Raw genomic sequence first — 22,408 nt, forward strand, 5'->3', positions numbered from 1 at the left:
CTGTCTGACAGCCTCTCTCTCTCCGGGGGTTCAAAGCCTGGAGACTTACGTAAGCTGCAACATGTGTATTGAATGGACAATAATGGCGGACTTAGGAATATACACACACATGCGTGGTTACATGCACAATGATAATCATACTTAATGCCTACCCACACATCTATATTTATATACTTCATATATTTTTACATTGTATTCATTCAGTTTATACAGTGCATAGTACCTTTACATAGTGTCCACTCTGCCTCTTTCTAGGCTTCCTGCTTTACACTTCTAACACCAGCTTGTGTTGGGTCAGGGATAGAGTGTTTAATGCTAATCATTACCATCTGCCTGCAGCAAAAATAGTGAGACAGAAAAAGATGAACAGAGGGCATTACGTAATACTGTGGAGTCAAGGCAAGATGATGAGGGGCAGAGAGAGTGTGGGATTGAGAGTAGTGGGTGTGGGTGTGGAAGGGGCAGCTGTCCGAGCTGCACCCCAGGCAAGAGGAACCTCAACACAAGCCTGGTCTTTTCTAATAGCCTCTATTGTCTTAACGTTACCTCACTGTACAGAATATCCCAGTTAGATGACATTTTGCTGAATGTTCTTCATTTTTAGACAACAGTCCTCATTTTCTGAAGGCAGCATTTACAACTCTCTTAGTCTGAAATAGACTGAAATCAAAAAGAAAGAAAACACCTATTACAGCAAGGGAGGAAAAAAGTATGTTAGCAACACACTTTGTGGCTGCCATCTATTTACCTGTCAGCCTCCTTCACAGAGTGTGTGCATGAGGATGACTAATGCAGGCCTAATTTTTAGAGATGAATTAACAAAAGGCTTTCCCTAAAGAAAACTATATCTTTTGATCGGAGATATTACCTCTATTTTTGGTGTGCATATCTCTCTACCCCATGTGCATTTGAATTTGTGTTCAGTAACGATACCTCATAAGAAAACATAGGAAAAACACCAGTCAGCATGTGCTGAATGTGTAGGGTTAGGTTCCATGATGACTCAAACAGAGAGGTGCTTCAAAGTTTATTTTACTCATGTGATTGTGATGCCGTGTTTGCTGTCTTTCTAACTGCCAATCACACGCAAGCCTCTGCCAATTGCACCTGCTTTGAATATGAGGAAGTCAGCACACATACAGTACATACAGGCACAAAAAAGCTATCTGATGCCTGTTTTGGGGATCATGTTGAACACATGATCACATTGGACAGATAAGTGCTATTTAAAACCTCCACCACCGGGGCTTAGGGGAAGATCGGAGATTATTGTTGGCAGTGTGTTGCTCCAGTGAAAACTGGACCTGTCATACTGAAGTGATACAACAAAATGATAAATATTACAAATACTGCCAAGTCCCTGTCACTCTGCCTTCCTCTTTTTTTTGACCTTCTAAAACTGGAGTCAAGTGAGGCACAGTTTCTTTCTTGGTAAACAAGATACATCAATGTAGTCTCATTGACATGCAGGAGAAGCCCTAGATAAGAGGGGGATTGTTGGTAGTCGGTTTTTATAAAATGAGTATATTCTTTGGCAGACAGGTGAGATACATCAGTGGCATTACATGAAGAAGAAATAGCAGATAGAGAATCCTAAATAGAAATCTGTTTTACCCCTCTAAAGAGCAAATCAACAGTTGAAGTGGGAAATACATGAGCCAATCATGAATGGGGACAGTAGAGGTTCACAGCAGTTTTAACTGTGTAATAGCAGCCATATCTAGTTGTTATCTTAGACATGAATTTATATTTACTGACCCACAACAGGAATTTGTATAGATTTGTACAGTACTCTAATGGGACACGTAGTTTTTATGTCAAAGTGAGAACCTAATATAAATGTATGGCCCTGTTCCAATTATTTGACAGAGGCTTCAAAATAACTGCCCAAAGGCATTACCAAGTAGTGAGACACTTCTAGAAGCACTTTGGATACACATGCAATTATCAGATTAGGTTGGGAAAAACTCAGATGAAAAGTGTACTTTAGAAAAGCCAATACAGTATGACAAATCTTCAGCCATATACACAGTGTATCGCTTTTTCAGTCATGTGTTTTGTAGCTGTTGACCTGGATCTTAAGTGGGCTATCGTTCTATAAACCAGGCAGATCCTAGGGATTTTGACTGGAATGGTAACTAGAGCAGAGGTGATGTGTTAAATATAGTGGGGAGGCCCTGTCGTCTCCCCAACAACAGCACAGAGCCCACTATAGTACCGGCTGGTGGTGCCAAACAGTAACTCGGCAGCATCACATCAACACTGGCAGTATCAGAGTCCTCAAGTGTCCCCTTAGGAAACTTGGAAAAAACCCCATGTTTTCCACATCCAAGTAATAAAAAGTCAGCTGGAAAATCATCCCACGGAAACAGCCAGCTCTTGCCTGGCTTATTGCAGTGCACATTAGGTGAAATGGTCATCTTTAAAACTTAACTGTTTTTGGCACACGATATACAAATATACACATCCTTGGAACCCCCCCCCCCCCCCCCCCCCCTTTCCATAATCACACCTTGTTGTTGCTGCCTGCTTCTTGGCTTGGCTTTAAGTGGCAGTCTCTTTCTCTCCCTCTCCCTGTATGTGCCTGGGCCTGGCTTGTTGATTTTTAGCTGGTTGTGTTGTGCTGCTGCCAGAGGGGAGTGTTTTTGGCCCAGCCAAGGCCAATACAAGTTGAGGGAGGAAGGAAGGTAAGAGGCTGTGTGTGAGCGAGATTGAGTGAATGGTGTTGTTTCTGCATGTACTTAAGTGTGCCAAATGCTTCAACCAAACTAGATGCAAAACACACACACATGCAAGTACTGTAAAATAGAGTTAGAACTTCCCAACTGATGTATATTACCTGTCTCATAAAAGAGAGTTGTCAATGGCACTGCTTGTAAATTTAAGAGCTTCAATTGCAAATGATGTCATTATAGTTCAACAAATACCAGAGTTACCACATAGTATGTGCCTACACATGTTAATCTGCATATGTGGGAGGGTGGAGGGCTGCTATGTTTATCACGTCACTATTAAATTTACTGCATGCCATAAATGCACCACGGATAGACTCAATGGTTCGTGTAAACATCCTGATTGGGGGATTCGGAAACCAAAACCCCACCCTTCTCCTCTCCCAAATACATATACATATACCACACACAGACCAACTTTGTTGACAGCAATCTCTGTTCTCCCTTTGCCTCACTCTGGGCACTAAATAAAGACATCCCCAGTTTAACTTGCTCCAAAATAAAACCTCTCATAAGAAGATGCAGACAGATTTACGGCACATCAGTGCTGTTGCTCTTTCAGCTGTCATCCACTCTCACCATGTTTAAAGGCTCCTTAGTTATTTCACAGGCAGATGAGAAGTGAAAACAAGAGTAGCAGGCCGTGTCATTTAGTGTGCAATATCTGCTTTAGAGTGAGCGACGAACAGGGATGGTTATCTCTCTAATCTGGTTTTATGATGGTAAAATGTGACAGCTGTCTGCTTCTAAGTTGATGTAAACATTGATATCAAAGTCGGTGTGATATCAGATTAGCTCTGCTGCTGTCAGCAAGAATAGAAGTCAATCAACAACTGCACTTTTTAGAAAAGGTTTCTGAAGGAGGCCTTTACTGTTTTGTTTTTGTTTAATCAATGCACACTCACACACATTAAAAACTTGAACCAGATGTAATGAAACTGTGGTGGAGTTATCATTGCTTTTTCTGGTAAGGAGGAAGGAAAACACTCAATGTCAGGAAATCAGGGTGGGTTGTAGGGATGGGTATTAATGAGTGCTGGGGTGTGCTGGAATGGGTGTGTCTATATCAATGTGTACAAGAGGGGAATATCAAAGTTTGAATGAGGCTATACATCAACTACAGGGATTGTTGTCCTCCCAGTTTGTGTTTGTTTTTCCTAATCTCTCTTGCTAAGGCCATACACCAGAAAACAGACATGCATGACTGTCAGTGGTATGCTATCAGAGTACCACACTATATGCAGGCCAAATAGAAGGTAACCAAGAGCCCTAACACAAATTTTATAGACGGATTTTATTAAACGAGTGATGGAGGTAAATCAGAAGTGTGTCCCTGGTTGGCCCGAGTTATTGCTGAAAACAAGGCTAATGACTGCAATAGGACACAGCTAATCTTGTTATCTCTTTATCTCTTGTCCTGTGTGTGTGTGTGTGTGTGTGTGTTGTCCTGTGTGCTGCACACCCTACTTCTGACCATGGCTTCTATCTTGGCAGTAGTTTGAATATTATAGAGTATATCCTACCATTTTTCCAAATGTCTGCGTTGAATTCACAAACACACACAAGTTTTGGGATGCACATTTGTGCTCAGACTGGCTGAAAGATTCCTCCGTATCTGGTACATTCCATTTTGATCTGTCTGCTTCCTATCCGACACATTCTCATCAGCGTGGGAGCTTAGGCACTTTTTAACTTTTTTTCTGCGTCTGTAAAATGTTTTAGAGACTTCTCATTTGAAAATGTGTGTGAATGTGTGCAGATACATGTAGACTTGCTGATTTTGAAGCGTACTTCTCTTGTTTGTTGATTCCAGCATGAAGTTTTTGTTTTGTGTGTGTGTGTGTGTGTGTGTGTGTGTGTGTGTGTGTGTGTGTGTGTGTGTGTGTGTGTGTGTGTGTGTGTGTGTGTGTGTGTGTGTACGTGCACCGAGAATTCAAGAGTGGATCTCTGCCAGGGCTTAGGGCTTGGCTGAGAAAATGCCTCAAACCAGTTTACTCTGGTTGTGTAGTGAAGAAGTCTGGGGCGGGACTAGAGCTCTTAAAGCTGCAGACTCTATTCTCTATGAGAATATGAGTATGTGTCTACTGTGTATAGCACAGATCGGTAAATTTGGATTTATATTTACTTACATAGCTGATTGGTACGGACACTGGTATATCTTTTTCAGGATCTTACATGAGAATTGAATTCTGTTTGTGTGTGCAAATGTGAACAACTGTGTGGGGATGAATGCTTGGCCTGGCCTCAAATAGTTTTCCCCACATTTTGCTTTCAAGGACAGTAGAAGTCTTAAATAGAACCAACAGGAATAATAAGTGTGTGTCTGAAGCAGATAAGCTTATTTGTCTTTGCAAGATCTTTTTTTTTCTTTTTTTTTTAACAAGAATGGCTTATGCCAAAGCACACTGTTTAGGCTGTCTGTGCCTATGTTTGTGAATGTTTTCTGGTGTCAGTTCAAGTGGGTAGTATGAATAAGATTTAAGATGAGGTTGGATTGCTTTGCATGGGGCGTTCTGAGAAGGAACTGAGCAAAAAGCATGGTTCTCCCCTCTAAGCGAGGTTGCACAAGCTGTGCAGAAACACACCACAAAACACTTTCACTCTAGAGGTTTTGTCCCCGTGTTTGTATATATGCACACAAGCACATATTTGAACACACACAATAGTAAGTTGTCTAAGATTTACTGTACATGAAATTACATATCTCTCTGTGCTCTGGCTACTTGTTGGACTTGTTTACCTCCTAATGTAAATTTCTTCTAACATCACAGTTTGTATTTTGTGGCTATATAGAGAATTGAATGTTTCTCTGGGGACAAGGTTAAACTTTTTTTTCTTAAATATTTTCCAATACTCTGAAAAACAGTCAAGACAAACCTCTGTTTTATAGAGCATGGGGTTGGTTAGACAAGAGTACCCCTTAAAACTACACCAGATATGTTTCTCGTGCTCAGTGTGCATTTTTATTTTGCAGGAAGCCGTCAGGTCACGCCGATAAGGAGGTGATGGCTGCCACCGTCCTGACCTCACTGTCCACATCACCTTTGGTGCATTACCCTTCGTCTGCACCCACAGGTAACACCATTGGCTCGGCATCAGCTGCATTCATACACCCATGCACCTACTGCTCCTTGAGTGCAAGCTGCTTTGTCAAACACTGACTCATCCACTGTGTTTAACAAAATCAAGGACATTCAGTTTGTGTTGCTCGCTGGGGACGGTGCTCATCACAAATCACTTGATGTTAGTTTACCCTGACACAGGCTGAGCTGCTGACTCGTTGATGTGTTAACATGTATTTATCCCAGAGAAGGGTCACGCAGTGTTATTAGCACTTTATTCCATCATCTTTCCATGCATGTATGTTTACCCAAGCCCAGCACTTACTGCCAACTGTTTAGCCTTGACCATTTCACCACAGCTCCTTTTGCTGTTTCCAGTGTTGCTGTGGTTGCCATTACCATGCCAACCACCAGACGGTCAAAGTCCTGACAGCTTTTTAGCTCAGCGCTAAACCCGGGCTGCTGGTTTTTTGCTCTCAGGAAGAGCTCATATAGCTTTTATCTCTAAAGGCTAGAAGCACCCTGTTGACACTGCTGCACCATTTTGGACATAATAGAAATAAACCAAGAACTGTAAGCTTTCATTTTAGAAATGGTCTGTGATGCAGTCATTAGATCAGATCAGAGGATGCTGTGGGTTTATGATTGCAATGCTTGATGAAATGCTTATTTGACAAAATATTTCAGAAAGGGGGTGTTGCTTGATTACTCTGTGGTAAATCACAGTGGTGCTTTTATAAAAAGTATCCATGGTTGTATGGATCCCTGTTGAGATTGGATAGTTTTTTTTTAATGTAACCTCCAAAACCTCTCCTTATATTTTTGTAACTTAAAAATTAAATTGTTTATTTATTTATTTGTTTAGCTCCTGGTGCATTTGGTTGTTAAAAAAGTGACAGGTTTTTGTTTTTATGAGTTGAGGCAGGATTGGATACCCTATTTTTATTTTTATATTTTTTGTGTGAAAACACACAGTCCACTGAAGCCCCTTGATAATTCTGAAAAATAGTTTGATAACCCTTATCTCTTTATATTTATATGGGAAACAGTTATTGAATTGTAGAAGGTCTCTCCAAAATGTATGATATTAGTCCTTGCTCTGCGTTTTTCACTATAATTTGCCTGATTAAAAGTCAGATAAAGCCATTGTGATAGTCAAGTCTTAAAGCACTATATAATTGATCAACAAATTAACAAATGTATTGAAAGGGTTTCTGGGCCTATACACTGGAAATTGTATAGTATTTGTTCTGGGAAGTAAAGAAAGTTTGGACTCAATGGTTGAAGTTTCAGTATACAGTAGCTAAAAAAATATGTGGTGTAGTAAAGAATCCATTGTTTTAGATATTATATAATTTGTGGAAATAAGCTTCTAAGGTTTACAGATTAAGACATATGTTTTAATTTTTTTGTGACATTAGAATTGGGATTGTTTTGCAAGAGAGCCCCAATATTATGTTTCCAGTAATGCAAATTTAAAATTGAGAGGTATTATCAAAGAGTTCTGATAACAGATCAAGTTAAAATTGGTTGTCCCGTTCAAGGCCATCTTCTTGTGCACCCCCTGGACTGTTTTTTTGTGTTTTTTTTTTAGGGCAGCTGCCCACTTAATTTGTGTCTGCGATGGCCACTGAATCTGGTCCAGTGTGCCAAAACTGCTGCCCTTCAACTTCATTGTTATTTTTGGGGAATGGAGAAAGTTGCACGAGGCAAATCTAATGAGGGGCCCATATGGTGAATGAAAATTGTTATGCTGTCTGGCCAAAAAAACTCAAAGTGCTCTGAGCTGGCACTCTGGTATGCAGCATGGTCAGAAGATGACGGGAAGCGATCTGAAAATAACAGCTGTGTTGGAAGCTCAAAGCTGTCTTCTCATCCATGAGATGGCCAGATTTAAATCAGCTAAGTTTGCTGTTTTTATGGACCTGTTCTCAGAACTATTTTTTTCTCATACCTCACTGGTTCACATTTGGCTCTTAGTTCATGGTCAAATTTGTATGTCTTCAAACATAAAACATCCTCATTTCAGTCACGTCTTGCCAATAACAATAAGTTGTTGTGTTGTATAAACTACAGCCCCCGAGCCGGCCGGCAGAGCTTGGAAAGAGGTGCTGTCAGCTAGCTACAGCAGTTCGACCAGCGGCAACTGGAGCTGGGATGCCAGTGACCATTCAGTCCCCTCCACTCCGTCCCCACCACTTTTAAACGATACCATCAAGAGCTTCCCGCTCTCGTCCCAGGGTGATGATGGCAGTGAGGATGTCACAGAGAGCCCGCACTTCATGTTTGAAGACCCCATACCTCGGAAGCGAAAGGTAAAGATAAACGCTTACGTCCTGACTTTCTTTCTTTCTTTCTTAACTTGGGCAGTTTTGTGGCATCCAAGCGGCTTGAGGCTTGAGGCAGTGGTGTCACACCTCTGAAGCTTGGACTTTGTTTTGGTCTCAACAGTTTTTTTTCACCTCACTACACCTTAGTACACCTGATGATTACAGTTTGTGTTTAGATTTGGTGTAGGCTGCTGGGGGCTTCCCATAGTGCACTGAGCATTTCTTCTTCTTGACCTTTTTTTCACTCTCTGTTTATACACCACACTGCATTTCCACAGCATGTATTTTGTCCTGTCTCACTCCTCTCACCCCCTGCTGATTGCAGCAGATGGCTGCACTGAGTCTGGTTCTGCCAGAGGTTTTTTCCCATTAAAAGGGAGTTTTTCCTTCCTGCTGTTGCCAAGCGCTTGCTCTTAGTGGGTCGCCTGATTGCGGGAGTGTTTGCTGTATTATTGTAGGGTCTCTACCTCACAATATAAAGCCCCTTGAAGTGACTGTTGTTAACTTGATAACGTTTCATAGAGAAGTTAAAAGAGGAAAAAGCAGATTAAATTTTAGTTTTGAATAGGAAATAATCAGCGGTTCATCCACCCATCTGTCCATCTATTTTCTTAACCACTTATCCAACTTAGGGTCCCAGGGGCCAGGAGGCTATCCCAGCTGTTATAGGGTAAGAGCATTTAACACATGTCTAGGCTAAATATATAGAGTACATCCTGAAGATAGTAAATCAAGCTGAGCTTGTATACAAACAGCTCTGTACCTTTCTGATTTTTAAGTACTAGGGTAGGAGATAGAAAATCCACAACACAAACAGTCAAACATAAGCACTAGGCAGGTTAAATAACCTCTTACATATGGCCTGCCACTCTCTGGTTGTGTGAACGATTGATTATGTTCTTGCTTTTACTTCACCTCCTCCGTTTTGTACTACAGAAGCAGTCCAGAACAGCAAAATGTTTTTGCTGTCAAGTAGCTTCCAATCGCCTTTTCAGTCCTTTCAGGGAAAGAGGTGGTAGGGTTTTATAAGAATGAAAGAAAATCGGCAGACGGTGTAGGAATGAACAGCAGGGAGTAAGCATGCAAGGGATGCATAAAAATGAGGGCAGTTGGAGGGTATAAAGACGGAAAGGAGAACTGATGCACAGGGTAGCAGCAGAAGGAGAAATCAATCTCAATATTTCCTCCGGCCATACGGTGACAAAGGAGAGCTCATATACTGTATATGTGGGAGTTTGCAATTGAGCCTCCCTGGAGTGAGGCAGCAGTGAAGATTATTTCGCTGCAGAATATATGAAAACCATAAAGACTCCAAGGACATGCCATTCTATAGATAAGCAGACAGGAAATTAAGTAGGATGATGCTGGGGCAAGTATAGAAAAACAAGTTGTGTGGAAGTGGGCTTAAAGGTTGGCTAATTTGCTGGTTAGCTTTGTGTTGTGACATAACTGTCACAAACTCTTAACAGCAACTACCCCCACTGGATTTTAGGCTGTCTGATTTTTGTGCGGGCATTGAATTAAGAGGATTATTTAACATGGCATTCACTAGTCTTAATGTTACTGTGGTAAGAGGCAAGAAAAACGCTTTGAGAATTAAGTGATTTGTGATTGTTTGTAGGATTACAGATTAGCTTTGCTGTGTACTTTTTGTTGCAAACAGCTTCATGGGGTATGTGCATAAAGCTAGCATCAGTCAAAGAGTTTAGGAGTTTGGCCTCTTGTGTTTTTGAAGGGTTTAGGGGTAAGTGTACGCAGTAGGAGTCGGTGAGAAGTAGTTCAGAGGAATAGCGGTGCAGGAGAAAGTTAACGTAACTATTGTTAAAAACCTGCTTTAAACTCGCTTCTCTTGCCCTGCTTCCTCTGTCTCTCGTGCTCCCTCCCTCAGTTCTCTTCTTCTTGCCCTTTTTTCTCCAGAGGCTATTGGAAGGTAATAAAAGCACACACCCACTGTCTTTCACCCACTGTCTTCCATTAGCAGCAATGCAGGTCCCTGCCTGCTAAAGGGACAGCTGCCAGGGCCTGACATGTGGAAAAAGAAAATAAGTCAAAATAAAAAGTGGCAATCTATCTCTCATCAACTAACAGCTTCCCATTTAAATGAACTAAGGTCTTATGTTTTGTTCTTTTGTTGTTCTTTCTTTTGGTAAAATCACAAAAAAAACAAGAGGATCAGCTATGATAAAAATTTCCAAATTACACGTCTAGTTTTGTGAGAGGTCTTGAATGTTTTGTTAAACAGTGTGACCAGCCTTTTATGTAATCACCGAATTATTTCCTGTGCTATATATCCCCATTCCATCCCAAAGAGTTCCCACTGTACTCTTACTCTTTCTCAACAGAGCAGTTCTTATTGAGGAGGCCACACAGGCCATCCCATGCATAACAGTGTTATGCAGAAAATGTGTTCATTTATTTATTGTTTTAATTGCAGCTTGATTCTCACTCAGAAACCAGAGCACAACTGCTAAGATTTTGCAACAGCCAGCTAACTTTAGTTTTGTTTTTGGTAAACGTCTCTTGCAGAACTCAATGAAGGTCATGTTCAAGTGCTTGTGGAAGAACTGTGAAAAGGTCCTCAGCACCTCCTCAGGGATCCAGCGACACATCCGCACCATCCACCTGGGGTTAGTTCGTAGTCATTACAAAGTAAACCCACACAGTGTTGAGTTACTGCCTTCGGGGCTCAGCACACCGTATTTGTGTAAAATATGACCAGATTACAGCTGCATATTCATATTGTGCTGTCAGATGTTTAAAAAAATGATTAATTGATTAGAAAATTGTAGGCTCTCAAACATAGTTTTTTATATTGTGTGTATCATGCACTTAGCACCATGCTTTTCTTAGCTAAATACCTAAACATACACACACCACCGTCATGTGTTTTATAATCTCAAGAGATCACACGGATATTCTTTTTTGTGAAGCTGTCATTGTGTTTTCTGTTTGTGTTAGTAATCTCTTTTCTGCAGCTCCAGATAATACTCCCATACCTTGTGATTTTAAAATAGTGTGGTAAGACAAGAAAAGTGACACACATTGCCACAGTTTGGATGGTGTCCAACTGGGCTATTGAATTACTGTGCCTCTGCACAGGTGCTCACAGGCGCATTTGCTATCAAAAACCATTCAGCCATGGAACGTATGCAAAGGTTTACAAGTTAAACGTTTTCGTTTTCTGGTAAGAATTTCTAACTGCTCAAAAATAAGATTTTTTTTAGGGGATTTAGACCTGCTGTGCAGATATAAATCCTGAAAATACAGGTGTTTAAGCCGAGAAGCAAGTACAGCAAAGATAAATGATCTGTCTCAAAAGATAGAAAGACTAAATTGATTACACCAAAAAAGGAAGATTCTACATTCTTAAGCAAAGGGCACATAAAAGGTTAGGTGAATATTACAAAAGGAAAAATGTTGTATAAATTGTATTCACATCACAAGTTTATGGAGGTGAATAATTATGACTGCAGCTGTGCATTGCCCAGTTAAGACCAATTTTTCTCAGCTTAACCCATAATTTATTACAGTGCATGGAGATGTTGTTTCTTTTGCAAGACATCACATTATATTATATATGGTCAACTGGCATTGATGAGTCATGCTGTGGCTGTTTTTGCTGTGCAGCAGGTACGCCTTGGGTAATCAGAAATCACTAACAGAAGGCTTGAAAGCGATTTCATACCTTTATGCAATTCTAAGTTAAGAGAAAGAGACACTGTTACTCGAAGGATTATTTTCTCTTGTGGGCGTTGTACTTCGTTTTTGTTTTTGTTAGTTTAATTCCCAGCTTGTATGTTTAAGGACCTTTGCAGCACACTGGGTTATACTGCCCCCTTCTGTTGGAGAGAGTACACTTTTTTTGTTATAATCAACAACTTGTCTATCCATGTTTATAGGTGTCTATCTTGATTCCGTCGTAATGTATTGAGAGCCTGTTTGTGGTTTCTTATCATTATCACTTGTATGTTTACAGTTTATCTTAAAAACCAATTTAAATGTTTATTTTTAATCGAGAATATATAACCTTCCCCTGTAGGCGAAGCAGTGACTCTGACTACAGTGATGGAGAAGAGGACTTCTACTACTCAGAGATTGAGGTCAACATGGACAGCCTCACGGAGGGCTTGTCCAACCTCACACCCACCTCCCCAACCACAGCCGGTCCGCCGCCCATCTTCCCTCCACCGCTCACCGATGTCCCTCACTCCAAGCACATCAACATGAATGGTTCGCAGTGCCACGCCCCTTCACTGCTCAGTCAGTCAGCTCCCTCCACACTCTGCCACATCCGCACTGACCATGCCTACCAGGTAATTCACATTCAGCGCGAGACAAGACACACAGAATAGCTGAAGCTGCATTTAAAAAAAAAAACAAAAAACCCAAGACAAAACATTAAACATTTGGCATGTTACTAATCTAGGATTCAGTATTCTAATATGTGGAATGTGCAGAGGCAGTTTTTGAAATCAGTGAAAACAAACAAATAAATAAATAAATGAATAAATAAAGAGGCCAGGGTGAGTTACTTAGCTCCTACGCCAGTGTGGGAGTATGTAACAAGGAGAGAAGCAAAACTTTCTGGCAAATATTGACAGAAGTTCACATGACGAATGAAGTCCGAATCCAGTTTTTGCTCATTTTGATATCAGAAAAGTTTTAGTTATTAGATTAGATCTATGCCTTCTTAAACCTCTTCTCATTGGCCTTCCTTGCCTGTCTATGCGCCTTTTCTATTGACCCGTCCTTGAAGGTAAAATTACATGGTGTCAGCTGGAAGTTTGGTTAAAGTTTAAATACTTTAGGAATTCACAGAATTCAGTCCTTTTCATTGGCTTCAGGTAGGATCACACTTTTAGTTGCCGTGACAACTGAATACACATATTAAAGAAACTGCGATGTTTCTTTTATGCAAAGAAACTGAATAGGACTACTTCATTTTCTCTGTATTGTACTGTATGCGTACTCTTTTATTTATCCTAACTTCATATTCTTCCTGCTATTCCTTATACTGCCGTTTGTGCAATATATTGCAAGTGCCTGCCAGTTTTGGTTAACTAAAATTTTCACTCAAATCTTTTTATTTGTGTGAATTAAAAAATATTAGCAGTTTTGTTGTACATTTGTAATCAGTATTTAGTTTAAGGCACCTTTCAGATTAAAAGCTGAAGATATGCCTTCCTTTCTAATTTATACAACCTATTCCCTCTGTGATCTCTTATTTTCTGTTTCTCTTTGCTCATTTCCTGTCCCTTCTCGTTTCTGTTGTGTCTTCTCCTGGCTATGTGGGATGGCTGTCCATGTTCCAGGCCACCGCTCCAGTGAGTATCCCAGTGGGTCCTGAGCTGGCTGGGATAGGCAGTGGTAATGGGATCGGGCCTGGAACTGGGACTGGCAATGGCATCAGTGTGTCGTGGCAGTCCCCTCCTGTCATTTTTAAAGGCATCCCGGTGAGTGAGGCTTTATCTCACAACCCTTTTAACTTCATCTTAACTTCTCCACTGCTCTTTTGGAAGCTTTTTTCACTTTTTTGTTTTTCCTGTCCTTGCTTCTTTACGCTATGTTCTTTTTATACAGAGAAGTGTCAGTCTTTGTTTCTGTACCTAAAGCAGTTGACGACTCTGTTGGTTTCAAATTATCATTATCTAATACAATTTGTTTGCTCAGTGCAATGGCTATAACATGATACCAACAGAGTTTACCACCACTTTGAATGAAGGCTCGATTGCACAACCAGCAAAAGAAAAGCAGAGTTTTTTTTGTCTTCCACTGTAGATAGTGGTAGCTTTCCCACTGGTAGGAAAAACTGGAGCTGGAAGAAGGAGCAGAGTAATTATGGAAAGGCAGTTTCCCCTGTTTTGTCACGGTTGTGTTGCAGAGAACTTTTAAGTCATGCTCGTGCCAGTGTCTGAACCAAACAAATGCAAAATTTAAATGTCATTTGTATATTTGTGATAAACCTGTGTGTGTGTTTTATAGGTGTTGCACAGTACACCGTTCCACAAAGTGATCTTGTTGCTCTTAGTAATCAAAAACAGTGAGAAACATAGACATAAAAAATGACTTTTTAGATTGGTATTTTGTTGTTGTATTTTTGAATTTTTTGGGGTATGTCAAATGAACATTAATTCTGCATTAAAATGCAAAGAAAAGACTGCTATTTTTACTTTTCACTTCAGAAATATATGTAATTTGCCAAAGGGTGCTCAGACCACTGAACAGTATGTTCACCTGCAATTTTATTAGGTACGCCTTGCTAGTACTGCATTGCTCTCTTTTGTCTGTAGAACTGCCTAATTTTTTATGGCATAGATTCAATGAGGTGATGGAAACATCCCTCTGACATTTTAGTGCATATTGACATGATGGCATCCTACGGGTGCTGCAGATTTGTTGGCTGCACATCCATGATGTGAATCTCCACCATATCCCACTACCTCTATTGGATTGAGATCTGATGACTGTGGAGGCCCTTTGAATACAAAGAAGAAGCCAGTTTGAGATGATTTGACCTTTGTGACATGCTGCATTATCTTACTGGAAGCAGTCATGATAGAATTGGTTCACCAGAATCCTGAAGAGATGGACGTGATCAGAAACAATACTCAGCAATACTCATGTCATGCTGTTTTAGTTATGATTAGTTTGATACTATGGAACCCAAAGTGTCCTGAGCAAGTATAGCAACACACCATTACACCATCAGTAGCAGCCTGAACTGTTGATTTAATATTAATATTAATAATTTAGATTTGTATAGCACCTTTCAAGAAACCCAAGGACACTTTACAAAATAGTATATAAATAATCAAAAAGTCTAGAGGTTGAAGGCTTTGTTGAAGTGATGAATTTTAAAAAGTTTCTTAGGAGTCCAGTGATAGAAGGCGGCATGCTTTCATGCTGTTTAAGCCAAAATCGCACTCTACGATCTGCAGGCAGCAGAAATTGGCAATCATCAGACCAGCTGACATTGTTCAAATCTTGTGTTATCCAATTGTTCTTTTTTGTCCTATTATTAACTAACAGGAGTGACACAGTGTGGTCTTGTGCTACACTAAGGTACTGTAGTTCATTAAGACAGGGGCAGAAAAATCCAGGTTGTGTCTTTCTGTTTTTCAGCTGTCATCATTATGTGGTTGTAACTGCATAAACATCATGTGTCTGTTCAATCAGTATTTGATAACTGATCATTTCTCTTGATGAAGCTGGTCTGCTCTCTGTCAGTATGATATTGAGCAACTGACTTATGACTCTTTTACAGGGGGCAACAACTCATGTTCGTACAGTTAGCATTGGAGAAAAGAGGCAGCCAGCACCTAGCTCACACGCCACTGTTAACAAGAACCACCCACTGATTATGCCATCGCCTAAATCAACACAAGGAGCCAGGTATGCATCCACAATTTACTTTGAGTGCTGATTAAGTCTGCTTGAGTCAAAGTACTAAAAGTGCTTTTGCTTCATAGGAAGAATGTTTGGGATTTTAAACTGTTGGTCAGCTGGTGCTTTTCTGTGTGCAGTGTGCGTGTGTGTTCTAAAAGTGTTATAAATTGGCTATAGGTGTGGATGGGAGTGTGAATGACTGGCTCTTTCTCTCTGTGTTTGCAGATTCAGCATTTGGTATCAAATGTGAAATCTTTTCTTTCTTTTGCATTTTTTTCTTACTTTTGCTTACAAATATATACAGTAAAAAGCATCTACATAACATCTGGGTTATAAAAATTAAACCTGCATTCTATCTAAAGGCCACCAGATGGCGAAAGCTGTGGTTGCTAAAAGACTTATGGTTCTATAGAAGTCTATGGGAAAATGACGCTCTGTTTTGACCTTTGTAAATACTTTCCTGGTGAGTTTATGGGCTCACTCACCTGTTTTAGGTCATACTGAATTTAAAAAATAAGATTTTGAAAATCTTGGCCATACTGTAAAAAGTGGAGCATTATCTGTGGTATGAAACCGCGTAGTCATTGGCTAACAACTTGTAAAACACAAGTCAATAGCTGACAAAGCACATGGTTTCACAGTTAGACGTGCCCCTCCTTGTCAGATGGCGAGAAACGCTCATTTCGAGGGTGTAAAACTGGACTTCAGAAACCAGTTGGTGACGTCATGGTAGCTACGTCCACCTTTTTTAATTGTCTATGCTTTCAACACACTTCCCATTAGTTCCCTTAGAGGAGTCTGCAGGAAGTCCATGCAAACTCCTCAGGCTGGGAACTAAAATGTAAAATTGTGGCTATTGTAGCTACAAAGCTATTATCATTTCAGTGGGTCACAGTAGGTTAAATGAATAAAACTGCTGCTTGCACTAATATACTTTCTGAAACGTGAATGTATGAATGTGTGAATGTGATTACATTCGTACCAGTGTGATGTTATTGGGCTGAGTATTTAATTCTGCTGATAAGTAGTTTGACTGTTTTAAATTCTTATAATGGCATTTGGATCATATGTGTAATTATAATTGTGCACTGCCAAAAGCCTGCGTTACTCTTCAAGGTGCTGAACCATGTCAGATATTACATGTGTATAGGTATAATAATATCGGCCTCTTCAAAAATGGTGTTCTTGTACTGAATCACATTTATACTGAATTATTTAAAAGAGAGATACTGTACCTACTCACCTTTAAGCACATTGTACGTATATGTATGCCGTTTGCCCATGTGTGTGTCTGGATGTCTATGTGCATGTCCTTATGCTGTCACATCTGCTGTTACCAAGGAAACCCCGTGGGGAGGCGAAGAAGTGCCGAAAGGTGTACGGCATGGAGAAGAGAGACATGTGGTGCACAGCCTGTCGTTGGAAAAAGGCCTGTCAGAGATTCACCGACTAATAAAGTCCCCTTCCTCGGTCTGCGATATGAGCTCTTCCCCTCTAGGAGCGACAGCTAGGTGGACACTTCCACTGAGGAAATAAGGGGAGTCTCTTCACAATGGAGTTCTCAGCACTGCTTCCTCCAGCCCAGCAGGGGGTTTCGCCTTCACTCTTTTCCGTTTCCAAACACAAAGACAAAACAAAACTGATGCTTCAAAACAAACATTTAAAAAAAACTTCTCGCGAGAGAGAGGAAAAAAAAAATTCTTTATGCAGGTTTGGATACTTTGTTCTAAGACTGAAACACTTTCACTCTGTTGAGTTAAGGAAAAAAAGAAACATTTAAATTCGATTATAAGCCTTCTGATTTGAGTTTTTGTTTTCAAATTGCTTCAACTCAAGGCATTGTTTAAAGACTACAAATAAGCTTTTGGGTATGCTCTGTTGTTTATCAGAAGAGCATCATGCAAGCTACTGTTTTTAAGTCGGATCATGGGTTAACACCTGATGTGCTTTGTAAGACCTCTGTAGCATATCTGTTTCTCAGTGTCACTGTTTAAGGGACTCCAAACCTACCAGGTGCAAAAAGCCTGTTCACTTACAGCCAGCAGATTTGGCGTAAGCTCTACCATCGCTGTCTTCAGCAGTCTGGCTGACTGCATGTCGAAATGCGTTTTGTCCAGTATCAAACAACTAGTTTGTTACACAGATTCAGAGTAGCCAAACAGCTATATTTGTTTTGCAAAGCTGCACAAAAACCCTTCACACTAAGTGGTACAAAAATATTTCCTGTGACGCACCAAAATGTTTTCAAGATATGTATTTCCCTCTGTTCTTCTCTCTACTTTTAGAAATATGCACCTTCTTTTAAAGTATCACGGTAACAAAAAAAGTGGACATCTGTTTCTTATACTGTGTAGTTTATTTTCAGCAATGAGTTGCTGAAGCAACAAGTAGATTCACTGTGCAATTGGCAGAGTTGCAGGATTGATTATCATCTGTCTTGCTTTGTGGTTGAGTTGAGGTTGAAAGGCTGATAGTTTTTTCTTCTAACAGCTGATGCTCTTAAAGAGATTGTTTACCACGACGATACGTGAATGAGAACTGCCCTTTGAAACTTTAACTTACAGTCTGACTTATTATCTGACTTGATTGCCACCTGATGATGACAATCAGGCGTTCTAATTCATTTTCTTACAGTTTTAAGTGGACAGGTTACTCACTCTGCCATATTTGGAATAGTTAGCATTAACCAGCATTGCACACCAGAGTTAATTTCATAGATCTGAAATGATCTTTTGCTCTGGTGTAACATTTGGAAATAAATGAGCAGGATTAAGTCAAGTCAGTGCGGGGCAGGGTTTTTGTAGATTGACTGATTTATGTAAACAATTAATGTAGCAATATTTTACCAAAATGAAGTCTTACTTTTCAGATTAGGCCTATAAGAGTAAAGGAGAGGCCAAGGTTTCCATGCTTTAGATAAAATATAAGTGGTAGATTTTTAGAAGGTTAAATTCTTTATTGTTCTTTTTTTCCGCTCAACATAGCCCCTTTAAGGACGTTTTACATCGCTACTGGAAATTTAAAGTAAATGGTTACGTCTTAAAATCCCATTTATCTGAAATAAGCAACAGAGAGCAAAATAAAAACAAGATATTTTTTAGGTTGTCCCTGTTTAAAGGTTAACTAGCTTTAAATTGTGAGCTTCAAGGGCAAAAAGCACTTGTAATTGACAAATAAATGACATGAGTAGTCTATGTAGTGATCTGTTTTTGATATTATTTAAAAAAAAAAATCAGGAACAATTGTTAAGTTGCATTATTATTTACGCATATTCCCCTTCCCCGTTCATAGTGTACATCTCTCATCAAGTTTCTCAGAGCTGGCTGAGGTATTTTTTAGATTTAGATGACTGAGATGAAAGATAATCTTCTAAAGATACTTCCCATTAACCATTGAGCCAAATAAAAGTACCGACATTCTTAGTGACAAAATAAAGGTTTCTGGCAAAACTTCACCTACTTTCACAGAAAAGAAGGTAAAGTCTGAAAGTGAGTAAGGCGTCATGAGCTCTTGTAGTTGACCCATGTGTCAGGATGTGACTGTTGAAAGTGTTGCTGGATCTTCTGTGCAGTTTGTAATATCTCCTATTCTTTGGACTGCTAATTCTGATACAACCCAACTCCATTAAGAAGAAAAAACTTTTAACGGGTAACTTTTTTTTCTCTCAGAGACAGATAAAACAGATGTATATTTTTTCCTTCTTTTTTTTTTTTTTTTTTTTTTTTGAGATTCAACTCTGTGTTTATTGTTAGCAGATTTTATATGCAGCTCTGCAGCATGCCCTCGACGCTAAGCGACACTGCCTTTACCTGATCTCAGTAGAAATGTATGACAAACAGAGTGCCTGTCCTCCGTATGAGAATGCAATCTTTGAACAGTCTCCTTGACTGAGGTACAGGATGACTTCAGACATCTGTCGCCATAGAAACACCTGTGCTGTCCTTTGTCATCGCAGAGTCGCATGTGCTGTCTGTTGTTGGCTGATGCCACATTAGAGTGAGAGAAACAATTACTTTATCTCCTGAGTTCACTCACTTACAAAGAAATGAACTGAATGGTAGTTACATTTTAATGGAGACAGACAGAATATCAACCAAAAATACCCAACAAAAAAGCCCACATTACATAAAAGTTTGCATGTAAAACATGACTTAGTACTTGATGGACAAACCCTTGCTGACGAGCACAGTGGTAAGACGTTACTTGTAGTTGGTCACCAGGTTTGCACACATCTCAGGAGAGATTTTGGCTCACTCCTCTTTACAGAAACTCTAAATCCACTCAGTTTTCTTGGCCTCTGTTTGGCACTTTAAAGCTCAATTTCAGCTTCAGTTCCCTCCACAGATTTTCTCTAGGACTGAGGTCTGGAGACTAGCTAGGCCACTCCATTCATTTGTTGCCTTGCCGGTATATTTTGGGTCATTGTCATGCTGCAAGACTCATCCACGAGCCATCTTCAGTGTTCTGGCTGACTGATGGAGGCTCTCTTCCAAGATTTTACAGTACACATCCTTGTCCATTGGCCCCTTTAATGCGGTGAAGTTGCCCTGTGCTCTTAGCAGAAAGACAGCCCCAAAGCATAATGTTTCCACCTCTGACTGTGGGGATGGTTTTCTTTGAGTGATACTCAGCATTTCTGTTCCTCCAAACATGACAGGTTGAGTTGATGCCTCACTGCAGCACTTTCTCCAAGCCTGCTCTGAATCACTTAGTGCCTGTACATGTGCCTACATGAGCAGGGGGACCTTGTAGGTGCTGCAACATTTCAGTCTATTACAGCGTACTAGTGTGTTACCAATGGTCTTCTTGGTGACTGTGATCCCAACTGTCTTCAGATCATTAATAAACTCTTCACGTGTAGTTTTGGGCTAATCCACCACCTTTTTCATGATCATCCTCACGCTGTGAGGCAGGATCCTGCAAGGAGCTCCAGACTGAGGGTGATTGAGTCATTTTATATTTCTTCCATTTCCCAAGAATCACACCAGCAGTTGTCACTTTCTCACCAACCTTCCTACTGATGGTCTTGTAGCTCATTCCAGGCTAGTGCAGGTCTAGTGCAGCCAATCAGTGGAGATAAAGGAGTATCTCTAACTGATTGGCTGTAATCTGTATGCCACATGGGCACATAGCCAATCTGTTGGAGCCAGAACTCTGGCTGGGTTGTAGGAGATGCTTATTTCACTCACTGATTGCAAATAAATTTATGTTTATGTAATGTTGGTTTTTTGGGGGGGGATTTTTTGTTTTGGTTTTTTTTTGGTTGGTTGGTATTCTCCCTTAAAAATTAGCCACTGTTTATTTCTTTGTAAGTGAGCAAACTTGTAAATACAGCAAGGGATGAAATAATAATTTCCCCCACTGTGTATGGTAGCACTTCCCCCTTCAAGCATTAAACACACACGAGCACTTATTGTTGTTATTGAACATTAATTTCCCCACCTTTTAAAAGAAAAAATAAATCCTCCCGATAAAGCATTATTCCAGTGGCATCTCACATAAGCTAGGTCAGCAGGCCTCTAACGTCAGAAATTTAACCATTTCACCAAGTGCCAATGAAGAGAACACAAAAAGGAAAAGATATACTGAACTAATCAAGTTGCACTAGGTTGCACTGTGCAAAGACGTGTTTTTATAACTGAAAATTTTATATACGAAACTTTTTAAGTGAAAGGGGTATTTTGTTTTGGGCGGGGTCGTGGGTGGGAGGGGTATCGTCACTGCCTGATGGAATAAATGGGGTGTCAGGGGCAGGGGTCGCAAACCTCTGTGGTTCCCCATTATTGGCACGTGATCCTGAGAGTCAATGTCTTGCACTCTGTGTCAGAGTTGTTGTACTAAACACGGCAGTGCTGCCAGCTTTAGGAGCGTGGTACTGGAAGTACAGTGAGGTACTCGGTAGTCACTTTGCCTTTCCTTGGAAGAGTGCCAAGGGATGAACGCAGCACCAGCCTTGTCTCAGTGATGGGAAAACACCAGTTTTAGCCAGTAGCTACACATTATCAGCTTGATAACAAATGCTTTACAGTGTTTTATTGCCTGGAGTTTCTTTTCACAATACAATTTTTATCCACAAAGCTCAGCCTTGTGCTTCCTTTACTTAAAAACAAGTTCCTGCTTCTTTACATTTTGCTGAAAAAAGTAACATGTACATATGTTATTAGTGCTGGATACCACTTTTTTATTTTGTATCCTTGGTTGAGCTTTGGGTTGGTGTCAAATGCACCCCATTTTAGCTCTTTCTCTCTCTCTCTCTCTCTCTCTCCTCCCCATCCGCAGTGCAAGCACTTTCAGATTCCACCAGCGGGGGTTACAGGCCAGCGCTTTAGCTGGCAGAGAATGGGACTTTTAGCACATGTTAAGCTAGTATGACCCTCTGCCTGCCACAGAGGCAGGTTTTTTGTTTTTTCTTAAGTTGCACTAAACTGGCCTGTGAGGGTAAGTCGATAGACTTGTTTTATTAGGAGTTTTGTTCTTTGAGTGAATCTTGGGTAAAAACATGGGTACAAAATTGCTCTTGTGTTACAGATCTTAGACAAGAGAACATTTGTGGTGACAAGATCAGCCATTACCCCTTTTCAGCTACATAATGAGAGATGGAGATTGAAGTTGACTGTTTGTGGGTGTACACATTTGCAGTAGATGGAAAGCAGTGACGATATAGATGGTTTTTTGCATTTTCAGGGCTTTCTTGTACATATGCAACATAAAGAGAACCGTGAGGTTGTTTTTTTTTTTTTTCATATATCGCTTTTCTTTTGTTTGTTGTAACTGTCATATGAAAAGGATTTTTTTTACAGTACAGAATGTTTTTCTTTCATTTTTAAAGTTGTTTGAGAAGCTATAGTGAACAGATTCAATGTATATTGTAGCTTAGAGGCAAAGGGGAGAAAAACAA

General features: G+C 40.2%; 1 protein-coding gene across 2 annotated transcripts in view; it reads left to right on the top strand.

The window, feature by feature from the left end:
• Positions 1–21,198, top strand: part of slc2a4rg (SLC2A4 regulator) — a 36,602-nt gene extending 15,404 nt beyond the window's left edge. The window contains exons 3-9 of one of the 2 annotated variants that reach the window (XM_063464548.1): positions 5,707–5,807; positions 7,871–8,109; positions 10,651–10,751; positions 12,164–12,437; positions 13,437–13,577; positions 15,389–15,516; positions 16,852–21,198. In XM_063464548.1, the coding sequence (XP_063320618.1) occupies positions 5,707–5,807; positions 7,871–8,109; positions 10,651–10,751; positions 12,164–12,437; positions 13,437–13,577; positions 15,389–15,516; positions 16,852–16,963 (1,096 nt within the window). In that variant the 3' untranslated portion in view covers positions 16,964–21,198. The remainder of the gene's footprint in view (positions 1–5,706; positions 5,808–7,870; positions 8,110–10,650; positions 10,752–12,163; positions 12,438–13,436; positions 13,578–15,388; positions 15,517–16,851) is intronic. The other variant, XM_063464549.1, reaches the window with a different exon arrangement.
• Positions 21,199–22,408: the final 1,210 nt, after the last annotated feature.

This window comes from Pelmatolapia mariae, linkage group LG20, assembly GCF_036321145.2.
Source record: "Pelmatolapia mariae isolate MD_Pm_ZW linkage group LG20, Pm_UMD_F_2, whole genome shotgun sequence".
NCBI lineage: Eukaryota > Metazoa > Chordata > Actinopteri > Cichliformes > Cichlidae > Pelmatolapia > Pelmatolapia mariae.